The sequence below is a fragment of the Cebidichthys violaceus genome, unplaced genomic scaffold, assembly GCF_023349555.1.
Source record: "Cebidichthys violaceus isolate CVI_PGR_0920_01 unplaced genomic scaffold, fCebVio1.0.p SCAF_710, whole genome shotgun sequence".
In the NCBI taxonomy this organism is placed as follows: Eukaryota; Metazoa; Chordata; class Actinopteri; order Perciformes; family Stichaeidae; genus Cebidichthys; species Cebidichthys violaceus.
The window spans coordinates 1-16,020 of record NW_027176940.1 but is presented as its reverse complement, the minus strand read 5'-3'; the positions used below and the strand labels follow the sequence as shown (position 1 = coordinate 16,020).

The following is a 16,020-nucleotide window of genomic DNA, read 5'->3' as shown; positions in this document are numbered from 1 at the left end:
TTATTTTTCCACAGTGTTCGTTTTCACTGTGTTCTTTTTAATGTTTTAGAGCGCTGTTCTTTTGCAGTGTTCTTTTTATTGTTGGTCTTTCACGTTTGTTTCACAGATGTCGATGTTTGTTTAAAACTAGTCTGTTTGTTATAAAGTGAAACTGCTTCAGACGCATGTTAAAGGCTGAATCGTTCAAGTATAAAAGAAAGCCGACGTTTCACAGAATGTTATAATTTTTTTGGTAAAAAAAACGAACAGGACAATGAAACAGATACATGAATATCAGCTGTAAACACACACCTGTCTTCTGGGGGGTTTTCTTCTCCTTGGCGTCCATGTTCTCTTCGTCCTCTACCTGGGCTTGGCCTCGACCCCGCCCCCTGTACACAAAAACACAGGTATGTAGTACTTCTGATTACATCACTGTTTCATACTAATGCAGCTGGAGAATACACTCAGTGTCATTTTAAATACTTTATAAATGTAATAATCGTATTTAAATAATCAGAATCTGCAAAGGAGCCTAACTAGTAATTGATATTGCCAAATAAATTAAGTTTAAGTACTTCTTTCTCTCCGAGATGTAGTGGATTAGAAGTATAAATTTACATCAAATGGAAATACTTCAGTAAAGTACAAGTACCATAAAATGATACATAAGTACAGTACTTGAGAAGCCTAAATTTAGCTTGTGACATTATAATTGTTAAAAGAGCACAGAGTCCATCTTAATGTATCTCTCAAAGTTCACCAGATTGATGCATTTAACTTGTAAAACATTTTGTTCTGGACCGTGGACCCCAACGCGGACCCCCCAAAGGGTCTGAGGGCCAACCCCCCCAGAGGGTCTGAGGTCCAGCCCCCCCCAGTCTCACTAAGTTATTATTGGTGCACCAGGAGAGCAGTTCATCGCAACAGTGAAAAAGTACTTCTTCAAAAGGTTAAACACCAACAAATATGGATTGAAGCAGAATATTTTGTTTGATAAAAACATGTTGTGCATTTTGTAAAAGACTAAATCTATTTGTTTTCAATAATGTTGACTTTTGGAGTTATTGATAACGTTTGGATCCCACGAGTCTTTAACGAACCTAGACAGCCACCACTGAAATCTACAAACAGTAAGATAATAACAATAATAATGTGTGAGGATTTAAACACAATGAAGAGTCTTAATGCAGAAACACACTGTCAGCACATTTTACCGTGTTTTATGATATACATCTGCGATAAGATGATGTCACTCTAATAACATAACACTTCATATATTCAGCTCATTGTTTCAGCTCCACTGATGATCTCAAAGTCCTGATCCAGACTCACTTCTTCCTCGATTTGGAGGGTGGAGGAGGTGGAGGAGGTGTGGAGGGCACGGAGCGGCCATCTTTCCGAGGTCGCCCACGACAACGCCTCTCGGGGGTGGGGCTAGTAGCGGCGGCTTTGGCCCGAGTGACGGGGGGGGTCAGTCCACTGTCCCGAGGCTCCTGGGACTGGGCCTCAGATGGCATTCTGGGTTAAAAAAAAAAAAAAAAAAAAACTGAAAAAGGGAAAAACAAACTACCAATCAGATGTGAGCTAATACGCCATGTAAACAAACAGCCAATCAGATGCGAGCTAATACGTCATGCAAACAAACTACATTACATTACAGTCATTTAGTAGACGCTTTTATCCAAAGCGACTTTTTTAAGTGACACATTGACGTGAGACTAGCGGAGCCGGAGATCAAACCGCCGATCCTACGATTGAAGGACGGCCCTGATCTCCACTTAACCATGGTCACTCCAAACTACCAATCAGATGTGAGTTAATACGTCATCGAAACAAACTACCATAGCACTAGAGTATTTATCCAGTGTGGTGCTACTACTTGTACTATAACAGTATATTTATCCAGTGTGGTACTACTACTTGTACTATAACAGTGTATTTATCCAGTGTGGTATTAGTATTTTTAATGAAGCAACGATAAGGTCTGAATACGTCCTTCACTACCACATGTGTACCAGGGCAGTAGACCACTAACAGTTCATTAGACTAGTTAGTTATCACAGGGACCAGAACCTAGACTAGATCGTAGACCACAACGTGAACCAGAACCAGAACGTGGACCAGAACAGGGATTAAGTGAGTATGTTAATTAAACAGAAAGTGGACCAGAACAGGATTAAGTGACTATAATAAAACCATCTTAACGTTACACTAATGATTAACCTCTGAATGTGTAACGTTTATTTAACCTTTAAACTCTAACTTCATTCAGACGTCACGTGTTTAACACAAATGAAATGTTTTATTTACTTAAATTCAGCTGAATAGTAGAAACACAGCAGCTAGCTGTTAGCAGTTAGCTGTTAGCATTTAGCTTCCTCGGACCGCCCAGTCGACTGATAACTTCTATTAGCTTTAGCTAGCAGGCTAGCTGTTGGCTTCCTCGGACCGCCCAGTTGACTGGTAACTTCTGTTAGCTTTAGCATTAGCTAGCAGGCTAGCTGTTAGCTTCCTCAGACCGCCCAGTTGACTGATAACTTCTCTGTTAGCATTAGCAAGCTGTTAGCTGTTAGCGCACCAGACTCGAGCGCATCCCGACTCCGTCGCGCGCTCACTCGTCTCCTCACTATAAACGTGACGAACACTTGTGAAGAGTTTACCGCCACAAACAGAGAAGAAGAAGAAGAAGAAGAAGAAGAAGAAGACCAGCACTGAGACTCGAGAGCAGAATAACCTCCTTACTGATTAGATGAGGTTCTCTTCTTCCTCTCCAGATTTAAACCGATCAGTTTAAACACAACAGAGAACTTCTCCGAGAGATGACGTCAGCGTCACTGTTCACACGGAACATTCCCGGTGATCGTTAAAAGAGAAAAACACGGTTTAACGCTGAAAAATAGGCCAAAAATTAAAGTTGAATCGGTCGCTCCGTCACGGAGGCCATGTTGTTTAGGGAGCGACCGAAGCACCGCCTGTCAGCGACAGAGGGAGGAGAAGTAGGTCCACAGAAAACATCCGCTCTGGTACCGGAGCGGCAACATTTACCGGACAGAGTTCATATGTTACGACCGGAGAAAGGCCTCCTTCACCGGGAGGAACAGTTTAACGCGTGTCTGTGTGCCTGTAGCGGACTCTTTTCTGTGTTTGTGTAGTGAGAAAAGTGTCTGACCCCGCGGAGGGATCTATGGTGGGCTGCTCTAGTGAAGCGGTCTCTGTCATCAGACCTGAAGACCCGGACTGGATCCAAGAGAATCCGGACTGTGCAAACAGGAAATACATTATTTAACTTTATATTATTATTATATATGATAAATATAACATCAGTCCTCTTAACTGAACCACTAGAACCACCTCAATAATGGCGAGAAACACCTAATCGACCACTAGAACCCACTAAAGAACCACTAGAACAACCTCAATGATGGCGAGAACCCCTTAATGGACCAATAATACCCACTAAAGGACCACTAGAACAACCTCAATGATGGTGAGAACCCCCTACCAATAGTACCCACTAAAGGACCACTAGAACAACCTCAATGATGGTGAGAACCCCCTAATGGACCAATAGTACCCACTAAAGGACCACTAGAACAACCTCAATGATGGCGGAAACCCCCTACCAATAGTACCCACTAAAGGACCACTAGAACAACCTCAATGATGGCGAGAACCCCTTAATGGACCTCTCGAGCCTCCTCAGTGAACACTAGAACTACTAGAACAACCTCAATGACTGCTAGAATCACCCAAAGAACCACTAGAACCACCTCAATGATGGCGAGAACCACCCAGATAGCAAACTGACTCCACTCCGGATCCGCCCTGGAGGTATCATAGGCTCCGGAACAGATCCGCAAAACGGGTCCGGATCGGAGTCCACTTGCACAGCGGGACGGATCTAGAACGGATAAGCGTCAAAGATCCAGACCAGATCCGGCCCGTATCCGCTCATGAAGTAGCTTGTCTGCCCGGATCCGACTTGGACCCGTTCATGAAGCAGATTCCTTACTCAAAACTAACTACAGAACTATCTCAAATCAAGCTGACCAACATCTAGATTGCTCTATAAAAGTGTGAACACTATTATTAACGGCTCAGGCTAAAAGGAAAACAAATCAACACAACCATCATCCAGTGTTATGCTCCAACAAATGATAGTGATGAAGAAGCAAAAGATGAGTTTTATGAGCAGTTACAAGCTGAGCTCAACAACACACCAGGCCATGACATGAAGATAGTGATGGAGGATCTGAACGCTAAAGTCGGAAGTGACAACACCGGCTATGACAGGGCCATGGGAAGACAGGCTGTGGCATCATGAATGAAAATGGGGAAAGATTAGTGGAACTTTGTGCCAGCTATGACCTTGTCGTCGGAGGGACCTTATTTCCACACATAAATTTACTTGGATTTCACCTAATGAACGAGACAGGAACCAGATAGATCATCTGATGATTAATGGAACATGGAGACGCTCACTGTTTGATGTCAGGGTAATGCGATGAGCAGATGTTGCTAGTGACCATCAAGACTTTTGTTGCTGCCAGGAGGCATAAAGGGCAATGAGAGAGACTATTAATAATAATAATAATATGTTGAACTTATTCAAGACTTGAAATCTACAGTTACACTGGAGAACATAAATGCATACTTTGTGTAAAATCCTAACCCTAATATAAATGTGCATTGATGTCAACAGTGGACTCTGCAAGTAACAATAAAATCCTCCATTTAAAAAAAGAGTCCTATCAGCAGCTCCATGGGTTCTAATCCCAACTCTCCTCCTGATCATTACAGCCTTTATATTGAATATGTATTAATGGAAAAAAGAACTTTAACCACGAATAGTAGCAATTTTATTAAATTAAATCCATTTACAAGGATTTTACAACATCACGTTTGACATGTACAACATCACATGTATGACATGTACAACATCACATGTATGACATGTACATCACATGTATGACATGTACATCACATGTTTGACATGTACATCACATGTTTGACATGTACAACATCACGTTTGACATGTACAACATCACATGTTTGACATGTACAACATCACATGTTTGACATGTACAACATCACATGTTTGACATGTACAACATCACATGTATGACATGTACAACATCACATGTTGGACATGTACAACATCACATGTTGGACATGTACAACATCACATGTTGGACATGTACAACATCACATGTTGGACATGTACAACATCACATGTTGGACATGTACATCACATGTTTGACATGTACATCACATGTTTGACATGTACATCACATGTTTGACATGTACAACATCACGTTTGACATGTACAACATCACATGTATGACATGTACAACATCACATGTTTGACATGTACAACATCACATGTTTGACATGTACAACATCACATGTTTGACATGTACAACATCACATGTTTGACATGTACATCACATGTATGACATGTACAACATCACATGTTTGACATGTACAACATCACATGTATGACATGTACAACATCACATGTTTGACATGTACAACATCACATGTATGACATGTACAACATCACATGTATGACATGTACAACATCACATGTTTGACATGTACAACATCACATGTTTGACATGTACAACATCACATGTTGGACATGTACATCACATGTTTGACATGTACATCACATGTTTGACATGTACAACATCACGTTTGACATGTACAACATCACATGTTTGACATGTACAACATCACATGTTTGACATGTACAACATCACGTTTGACATGTACAACATCACATGTTTGACATGTACATCACATGTATGACATGTACAACATCACATGTTTGACATGTACAACATCACATGTATGACATGTACAACATCACATGTATGACATGTACAACATCACATGTATGACATGTACAACATCACATGTATGACATGTACAACATCATGTTTGACATGTACAACATCACATGTATGACATGTACAACATCACATGTTTGACATGTACAACATCACATGTTTGACATGTAGAACATCACGTTTGACATGTACAACATCACATGTATGACATGTACAACATCACATGTTTGACATGTACAACATCACATGTATGACATGTACAACATCACATGTATGACATGTACAACATCACATGTTTGACATGTACAACATCACATGTATGACATGTACAACATCACATGTTTGACATGTACAACATCACATGTATGACATGTACAACATCACATGTATGACATGTACAACATCACATGTATGACATGTACAACATCACGTTTGACACATACATGTTTAGGCTTTGTCAGTAGGGATGCTGACAGTGACACGCCTCCTGGAGCTTCCCCTGTCTGCTGCAGGTTGAACCACCTCATTGTGTTTCAGAATCTCATCATCTGTGGCGGCACGTGAGACATGATTCTCTGACGGCATCTGTAATCACACAAGCAGATCATAATCCCATGAACCCTCAGTGCAACATATAGCAGACATGCAGTCTAAAAGCTGCACCTAAAGACCTCTGGGTGACTTCAAATTGTTTTCATTATAACAATATGAAAACAATTTTCATTATATATTCGTTACTTAGGCAGGAGCAAAGTCCTCGACTCCATCTGGCTGAAGGACTTTTTCCCATTTATCTCTTTCCAGTTAATTCTCTTCCAATATCACCATTGAACATGTGGGAAGATGTTCCATGTGACCCGTTTTGTGTCCTCCGATGGTTACCAGGAAGGAAATCTAAAATGGATCAAAGAAGTACTGTTAACATTTGATACTTTACAGAATGTTTTTTAAAATACATTTATCAAACAGGGTATTATTCAGTGTTAATACATATAATATAGAATAGTTCAAATCAAGATTGATTTTAATCAGAAACCTTTAATCAGATTTGATTGAGAGGCTTAATAAAACAAAACAACTCACCACACTCTTCTTCAGCTGAGAGGTGGAGGATCTGTAAGGCATTCCTCAAAATGTTCCACTTCCTCCAGTGAGTTAAATGAAGCTGTACTGCGTTGGTCACTTACCATCCCTCTTCAGCACAGCCCCACAAAAAATAAACAGAAGGTGACCCAGTCCATTGATTTCTTTAAAAAAAATACACACTAAATCTAATAAACATGGGAAGAACAGTGGTTGGCTCCTCTAGTGTCTTTGTTTAAAACTAAAAAGAAACAATACATTATTATACAAAAAGGAACCTTTACAAACATTTGATAGAACAACGTAAATGTAATTATCTACCGTTCTGGACCACCGTCCCCTCTAGCACAGAACACATGTTTAACCATTATCTCACACACCTTTGATTTAATGCGATGACCTAAAAAGAATACATTGTGTTTCTACAACTTCACTCTTAAAATCATGCTTTTAAACATATTGAAAACAGGAAAGAAAGAAAGCCGACCACATCAGTCACCAAACAAAGGCTGGCCTCGAGGCTGATCAGCTGCTCTCTCAGTTCTGATCTCTCCTCCTGATCTCAGTTCTGAGTTCAGGAGGCCCAGGTGAACCTCCCACTCCCTTTTGTTGCCCCCTGTTGCGTGGGTCCTAATGGTAGGCTGCCTGCTGCCTGAAGCATTTGAACGGGGAAAAAAAGCCGCGTTCGATGTGCGGATCCGCCTGGTGTCCGCAGCGGGTCCACTGTTTGACGGTGCGCATGGCGAACTGAGTGAGACAGTACGGCCTGAGGGCGGATCCTCCCCGGAGTCGACTGCTATCTGGGCACCTAATGGGCCATAAGAACCGCCATAAGAACCACCTAAAGAACCACTAGAACCCCCTCAATGATGGCTAGAACCACCCATGGAACCACTAGAACCACCTCAATGATGGTGAAAAACAACTAATGAGCCAGTAGAACCACCTTAATAACCACTAGAACCCCCTCAATGACTGCTAGAACCACCTCAATGATGGTGAGAACCATGGGACACTAGAACCACCTCAATGACTGCTAGAACCACCTAAAGAACCGCTAGAACCTCCTAATAGAACAATAAACAAATGGGTGACAAATGACAGTAAAACTCAGGGTTCCTGATGTTTAATGTTCTCATGGACACAGACGGGTTCCTGATGTTCAGATGAACTTCACTCCTCCATCACTCACGTAGAAGGAGCTGCTCCTGTAAGCCTTGGTCCTGGAGGAGGAGGAGGAGGAGGAGGAGGAGGTGCAGTGGATGGTGAAGACTCGCCGTCTCCTCTCGCTGCCTCCTGCTGTGGCGGCCATGTTGTTTGCGGCCTCCTGCCGGGAGCAGAGCAGCCGGTGGGTCACTAGCCGTTGCCAGGGGCGACAGAGGTACGGTCGGTCGTAGGAGGAGGAGGAGGAGGAGGAGGGTCCGGTGTAGCTCCTCCTGATGGCGTGGCAGGTAGCGAAGACGGTGATTCTGTAATCCCTAAAAGAAAGAGCCACAGATTAGACTAATTCATTCAACAAAGATGTGAACCCAGCATGCAGTATTTCATCACGTTCCTCCAGAACAGCTTCGGTTCTCCATCTGTGAGGGAATCATTCACTCATTTGGTGGAAAACGTTGTACAAAACATCTGTTCAAATTCTCCCTCCCAAAAAAAACACCTTGTCTTCTATTAAAATCGCCTCAAGAACCGCCAGAACTTCCACATTGACCACTAGAACCACATAAAACATCCATACAACCTCCTCAGTGTCCACTAGAAAGACCTTAAGAACCCTGAGTGCCCCCTTAATAATAGTAAGAACCTAATAGACCACCAGTACCACCTATAGAACCACTAGAGCCTCCTCACTGACCACGATAACCACCTAAAAGACCTATAGAACCACGTAATAGACCACTACAACCACCTTAAGGACCACTAAAAGCTCCTCAATGATCAATACAACCACTTAAAGAACCACTAGAATCTCCTCAATGACCACTATAACCACCCAAAAGGACCTCTAGAACCATTAATGGGCCACTAGTACCACTGAAATGACTACTACAACCACCTAGTACCACCTAAAGGACCACTACAACACCTAATGGACTGCTAGTACCATCTGATGGATTGCTAGTACCACCTGATGGACCACTAGTGCCACCTAATAGACCACTAGTACCATCTGATGGATCACTAGTACCACATAAAAGACCACTACAACCACCTAAAGGAGCTCTAGAACCACCTAATAGACCACTAATACTACCTAAACTACCACTACAAGACCTAAAGGATTGTTAGTACCACCTAAAGGACCACTACAACCACTTAAAGGACCACTACAACCACATAATGGACCACTAGTGCCACCTGATGGACCACTACAACCACCTAATGGACTACTAGTACCATCTGATGGATCGCTAATACCACCTAAAGGGCCACTAAAATCACCTAAAGGAGCTCTAGAACCACCTTACGGAGCTCTAGAACCACCTAATAGACCACTAATATTACCTAAAGGACCACTACAACACATAAAGGACCACTACAACCACCTAAAGGAGCTCTAGTACAATCTTAAAAACCTCCTCAATGACAACTGTTTAAAAAAGGAGATGTTCTTATGACTTCTGGTGACTAGTAGTTCTCTTGAATACCTATGTTGAATACACTTATTGTAAGTCGCTTTGGATAAAAGCATCTGCTAAATAATGCCATCTAGTTAATGAATAGCTACCTTAGCAGCCGACCCAGCAGCTCTGCACACTTGCTGAGTTTCTCTTCCTGTTTGGCGATGCTGGCCCCGCCCTCGCAGCGGTCCAGCCAATAGAAAGCGGAGATGCTGTCGATGAGGAGGAGTGCGAGTCCGGGCCGCGATGACAGGGAATTCTCCAGAAAGTGGAGGGTGAGGACGAGCTGGGAGGAGGACGAGCAGTGGACAACCAGGAGTCGAGACAGGCACGAACGCAACGCTGCCTCATCTGAACCAGAGGAAGACAAGCCGGTAGAACAAGCTAGAGAGACAGACACAGACACAGACACAGAGAGAGAGAGAGAGAGAGAGAGAGAGAGAGAGAGAGAGAGAGAGAGAGAGAGAGAGAGAGAGAGAGAGAGATTTGTATAATCTCCAGTAATTCATTGTCATACTACCAATGAATGTCAGTACGACCCCCGGCGTGTGCATGTGTGTGTGTTATATACAGTATGTGTGTGTACCAGCATTCAGTCTGCTGTCCAGGATGTTGACCAGTCGTAACATGTCCAGACTGTAGTTGGTGTCTACAAACACAACGTCCACCTCCAGACCGCCGGATGCTACCGGCAACACGCAGCGACACAACAGGTGGTAGAGCAATTCTGTCTTACCTAAGAAACACACACGCACACACACACGTATATATATATATATATATATATATATATATATATATATATATATATACACACACACACACACACACACACACACACACACACACACACATATATAACACACACACGGTAAAGGTAGAAGTACTTCCTGTGAAGTGAACTCACCTGTTCCCTCTGTTCCATACAGCTCCACCAGCTCACCTGTAAAACACATGTGAGCTGATCAGTCAACACTCATCTGTAATAATGCTAATGCTGCTAATGCCAATATCTTTATGCTTTGGTTCCTCGATGTCATGTGACCCGTGCTGAGAGGAAGTGGGTGTGGTCAGTCACCATGGTTGGGTCCTCCATCTTCAGGAAACATTTGAGGTTCGATGTCCTTCAGACAACGACGGGCCTCCAGACGTGCAAAAAGCTGCAAAGACACAACTGATCAGTCTACAGTCTATAGACTGTACCATCATCTGTTAATGAATAGACCGTACCATTATGTCTGTTTATAGACCGTACCATCATCTGTTTATAGACTGTACCATCATCTGTTTAAAGACTGTACCATCATCTGTTTATAGACTGTATCCTCATCTGTTTATAGACCGTACCATCATCTGTTTATAGACCTTACCATCATCTGTTAATAGACTGTACCATCATCTGTTTATAGACTGTACCATCATCTGTTTAAACACTATACCATCATCGGTTATTAGACCGTACCATGTCTGTTTATGGACCGTACCATCATCTGTTTATAGACCGTACCATCATCTGTTTATAGACTGTACCATCATCTGTTAATAGACCGTACCAAGTCTGTTAATAGACTGTACCATCATCTGTTAATAGACTGTACCATCATATCTAACTGTTTATGGACCGTATCATCACTAGTCAGTACTCTTGTGAAATGACGTGCTGAATCCTCTAGTAGTAATCCAGGTATTAGTCGTATGTTTCCCCATGTATTTAGTCTCGTTCCCATGTTCTACTCTTTAATCCAGGTATTAGTCGTATTCAGTCTGTAAACATGGTCCCATTATAACACAGAGAGCTACTTGAAGCACGTGAACGTAAAGTTACGAGTTTACTTTCTGACCTGAGCGCCACTTTCAGTCATTTCAGCACGATCTTCATCTTCTCAACAAACAAATTCTGCCGCTTCTGTTTGAGCTCACTTCCTGTTTATGTTTTCGTACCGTAATGTACAAGAGTGATGTGCTACCGTAATGTACAAGAGTAATGTGCTACCGTAAAGTCTGGTGTGCGCAGCTAAGGGAGTGCACAAGTATATTTGGGCAACAAAACGTATTTATGTATACATATATTATATTAATATAAGTATTAATATATATTAATATATATATATATATATATATATATAAATATAATTAAATACTCCTGTTAAAAATAACCTTATTTGTTTAAAGTGTTTCAAATCAAATGTTATGTCACTTTTGTTCATATAGCAGTACTTTTAAAATAAAAGTGCGCAATACACTACTTTTGAATTCATTGTTGAATTTTGTGCATAACAATGACATTAATTGAGATTACAATTTGAATCGTTGCCCAGCACTAACATATATATATATATATATATATATATATATGAGTGAAAGGCTCATATATATATATAGGAGCATAAAGTACATTGACGACAGGTGTGATTGCTGCCAGTTGTTCAACATGCTGAGTCATCTGTTTAACGATATCATGAGTCTGTGTTTCATGTGTTTCTGTGCTGACAGTGAACCTCAGTCTCAGGTTCCTCACTGATGTCATCTGTCACATTAATGAAAACAATCACAGAAATGGTCTGGCTCAAAACCAAAACAAATGTCATGCAAACTCAGGCAAGGAGTTAACCAAACAAATACTTTTAATAAACAAAAGGCCAGGGGCCTGTTGTTCGAAAGTAGAATAAAGACATCCAGGATAAGTGGGAAAGCCAGGTTGGACAAAGTCTCATAACTTCATCCTGGCTTAATTGGTTGTTCGAACGCCGAGCCAGGCTGAGGAGGGGCGGCTTTGTCAAGCCAGGTCTAACTAATTTGAGTAAGTGCGCGGCCACGGCTTTCTTCAGTAGACCACAGAGATCGATCACAGATTCACTGATGAGACGACAGGTGTGGACACTTTCCTCCAATGAACAGCGGATCTGAATGCTGACATAAGGTGACACACCTCTCATAAAATGAAGCACCGCTGCTGTCTTGAAGTTTGGAGACGGACTGATTAAATGAGTCGTGTAATTAATTGCAAGCACCTTTGCAAGTGCAGCCATTTCTAATGACTGTAATGACTGCAATAAAATCAGATTTGAGCTGGCAAACGATATGAAGAGTGTTTATTTACAATGACGAACACACGAATAGGCCCCAATTATGAAAAAGAACTATCATAATAGGCTAACTTTATTTATTTTTTTTATTTGATCATGTTTTGTTTTATTTCTTGTTTTTAAATAATAATTGAGCCTACGTGTTTGTTTAAAAACGAAGCCAATGCGTAGCCTTCATCAGAACATGGACTGACTGTATAAAACATTCATTTCTTACTCCAAAGATAAGACAACAGAATCAACTAAGCTTGGCATTTAGCCTGGTCTGGAGCAGGCTAGCTGCAGAGAATAAATCACCATGGTAACTTGACCAGGATAAAGTTATCCAGCTTTCGAACAACCGACTGCTAAAGGCTAAATTCAGCCAGGATAACCAACATATCTCGGCTTAATCCCTTATCTAGGTTTTGAACAACAGGCCCCAGGGCATTTCAAATGTGCAACAAAAATAAGCATTCTCGTAATGAATGCCAGTAGGCAAAACGTGCCGCCAGTTCAACTATTGCAATATTTCTGCCAACACTTCTGTGCAGCACGTCAGGTGAGAAGAAGCCAGCTCTCCCTCAGGATGGGGCGGGTCTTATAGGGCGAAGGCAGTGGCCAGCTGCCTCCAATCTCCTTGAAGGCCTCACTCTCGAATCCAGGGACACTGAAAGACAGACAGCACCACCACACACACCCCATGACACACACTGTCATAATATATATTATATATATCACACCTATATAATCAGACACCTGAGCTGCTGACTAATGATTCACCTCCACCATAAACAGCTGCTATCAGCCCTCAATCTGACCTGAGAACAGTCTCACATGTGGAATCACACGAGGATTACATCAAACGGACGATGTTAAATCTACTGGAATCACCTTGAATCTATTTGAATCTGTTTGAATCATCCAACAACTAGGCAGAGTCCTGGAGGATGGAAACAGAATAAAATATGAATACAGAATACAGTGAGAGAGAGAGAGAGTGAGAGAGAGAGAGAGAGAGAGAGAGAGAGAGAGAGTGAGTGAGAGAGAGAGAGAGTGAGAGAGAGAGAGAGAGAGAGAGACAGAGACAAAGAGACAGTGAGAGAGAGAGAGTCAGACAGTGGTAAGACATTTTTGGGATTATTGATTTGTGAAGCTGAAGATCAAACAAAAGGTAAAGTCAGAGAAACTGGTTCAGTTTGACTCTCAGACATTTAAAACGGTTTCTCTAACTTTAATATTCATGTTGAGATGAAGGAACTCAAGTTGATCCTTAAATGTTAGATTTATGATTTAAATATCTTCTTAAAGCATGAATTTATCTGAGAGGTTATTCTGATGTTATGTCATTTATTTATTTCTAAATGTTTTTACTTCTTTACGTCTTATGTTACTTCAAAGTTTTCCATCTTTGTGTGGAGCCAAATGTTAATGAATTTCATTTAAGAGCTATGTAAAAAGATTTTAGGGAATCTTTTGTTTAAAGCAATGTCACTGTGGTACTGTAGAGTCTCTGATCATGTTGATTGATCCAGTTGATTGACAATTTTGAGGTATTTGTACTTTAGTTGAGTACTTTTATTCCATGCTACGTCTACATCTCATAGAGAAACGTATACATTTTACTTAACCTTCTGACAGTTTTAGTTAATTTACTTTACTTAAAGTACATTTAGCTGCTAATACTTGTGTAGTTTCACTGCACATCATTTTGACTGCAGTACTTTTACCTGTATATATATATGTATATATATATACATATATATATACATATATATATATATATATATATATACATATACAGACATGTTGTTGTGTATCTCTTTTTATTAAACGGTCCAGACCATCGAGATGTAACCAAAGACAATATTCAGTGACTTCATTCATGCCGTCCTCTAAGCAGATGTTTATCTGCCTGTGTTTACCCCCAACACTCTCCCATGATGCAACAGGAGAGGAACTTTTCCACTGAGTCTGCAGTTTGGACTCCGACAGGTCAAAGAGTCAAACGGTTCAAACGAGAGGGAGAATTAAAAATAAGAAAAGATACGTTTTAATACCCGCATACAGGAATTTACTATCCCTGTACATCCAAAGCGAGAGCTGTGTCCGGGTTCTCGGCAGTAAGTCAGACTCGTTTCCGGTGAGGGTTGGCCTCCGCCAGGGCTGCGCTTTGTCACTAATTCTGTTTGTGGTATTCATGGACAGGCTATCGAGGCGTAGTCGTGGGGAGGAGTGTTTACAGTTCGGTGGGCAGAGGATTGCATCGCTGCTGTTTGCAGATGATGTGGTCCTGATGTCTTCATCGGGCTGTGACCTCCAGCAGTCACTGGATCAGTTCGCATGCGAGTGCGAAGCGGTTGGGATGGCCGGAGATGGCTGGAGAATCTGAGCAGCTGGGGCGGTATTGCAGTCGCTCTGCCGCACCGTTGTGGCAAAAAGAGAGCTGAGCCGCAAGGCAAAGCTCGCTATCTACCAGGCGATCTTGGTTCCTACCCTCACCTATGGTCATGTGGACTGGGTCATGACCCAAAGAATTAGATCGCTGGTACAAGCGGCCGAAATGGGTTTCCTCAGGAGGGTGGCGGGGATCTCCCTTAGAGATAGGGTGAGAAGTTCGGTCATCCGTGAGGGACTCGGAGTAGAGCCGCTGCTTCTTTGCGTGGAAAGACCCAGGGGGAGGCCCAGGACCAGGTGGAGGGACTATATCTCCAAACTGGCCTGGGAGCACCTCGGGATCCCCCAGTCAGAGCTGGCTGATGTGGCCCGGGAAAGGGAAGTTTGGGGTCCCCTGCTGGAGCTGTTGCCCCCGCGACCCAATCCCGGATAAGTGGTTGAAGATGAGATGAGATGAGACGTTTTAATGTGTTTTAATTTAAATTTAAAGAAGCTTTACTCTGAGTCTATGTTGGACAGCAGTGAGGACTCAGGACACATTGGGAAAGGAGGACAAACCAGCAGGGGAACTGGGCTACTGACTGGTCTCAGTGGACTGGGCTCAATAGACTGGGCTCAATGGACTGGGCTCAGTGGACTGCGCTGTAATATGTTGGCTGATGTGAGCAGAAGGTCTGCTGACAATCAAAACAAAGCAGGAAGTTAAAAGAGATGAGTTAAACTTACAAAATAAAAGCAGGAAGCACTGAACTGAATGAATGAGATGAAAAGAAAAAATCCTCGAGAAGCAGCTGAAAGTTTCACCTGCCTATGTGTAACAGATTCAGGCTCTTTTTTCATTTCCCCATTTTGTAACTCCTCGTCTCCTTGCCTCCTTGCGAATCCTCACCTCCTCGATTCCTCGTCTCCTTGCCTCGTCGAGGAGGAGAAACGAATGAGAGCTGTAACATTAAATATGAGAAGTTCTTTGTTTAGTTATAACTAATAATAATAATATTTTATGATCTTTGTCAGATGAAC

At 42.0% G+C, this 16,020-nt stretch overlaps 1 protein-coding gene and 1 long non-coding RNA gene across 3 annotated transcripts; both read right to left on the bottom strand.

Annotated features, from left to right (window-relative positions):
• Positions 1 to 256: 256 nt before the first annotated feature.
• On the bottom strand, positions 257 to 2,941 carry LOC137891892 (uncharacterized). The gene is made up of 3 exons (XR_011105386.1): positions 2,725 to 2,941; positions 1,315 to 1,500; positions 257 to 371 (listed from the first exon to the last, which is right to left on the bottom strand). It is a non-coding gene; the product is annotated as an uncharacterized lncRNA (long non-coding RNA).
• Positions 2,942 to 8,027: 5,086 nt separating this feature from the next.
• On the bottom strand, positions 8,028 to 11,469 carry LOC137891891 (DNA repair protein XRCC2-like). 2 transcript variants are annotated; one of them, XM_068736702.1, is made up of 6 exons: positions 11,380 to 11,469; positions 10,617 to 10,698; positions 10,446 to 10,481; positions 10,125 to 10,274; positions 9,646 to 9,922; positions 8,028 to 8,395 (listed from the first exon to the last, which is right to left on the bottom strand). In XM_068736702.1, exons 1-6 carry the CDS (start codon positions 11,398 to 11,400, stop codon positions 8,080 to 8,082), a joined length of 882 nt encoding a protein of 293 aa, XP_068592803.1. In that variant the 5' UTR covers positions 11,401 to 11,469; the 3' UTR covers positions 8,028 to 8,079. The 2 variants fall into 2 exon arrangements, with proteins under 2 accessions (XP_068592803.1, XP_068592804.1); XM_068736703.1 differs by lacking the exon at positions 10,125 to 10,274.
• Between the last annotated feature and the right edge of the window lie 4,551 nt (positions 11,470 to 16,020).

Bases quoted from the DNA above. Each gene is read 5' to 3' on its own strand.
- LOC137891891 (XM_068736702.1), bottom strand. From the start codon at position 11,400: ATGACTGAAAGTGGCGCTCAG. The intron at 10,699-11,379 runs GTCAGAAAGTAA...GTGTCTTTGCAG, and splicing joins TGACTGAAAGTGGCGCTCAG to CTTTTTGCACGTCTGGAGGC. The intron at 10,482-10,616 runs GTGACTGACCAC...TGTGTTTTACAG, and splicing joins AGATGGAGGACCCAACCATG to GTGAGCTGGTGGAGCTGTAT.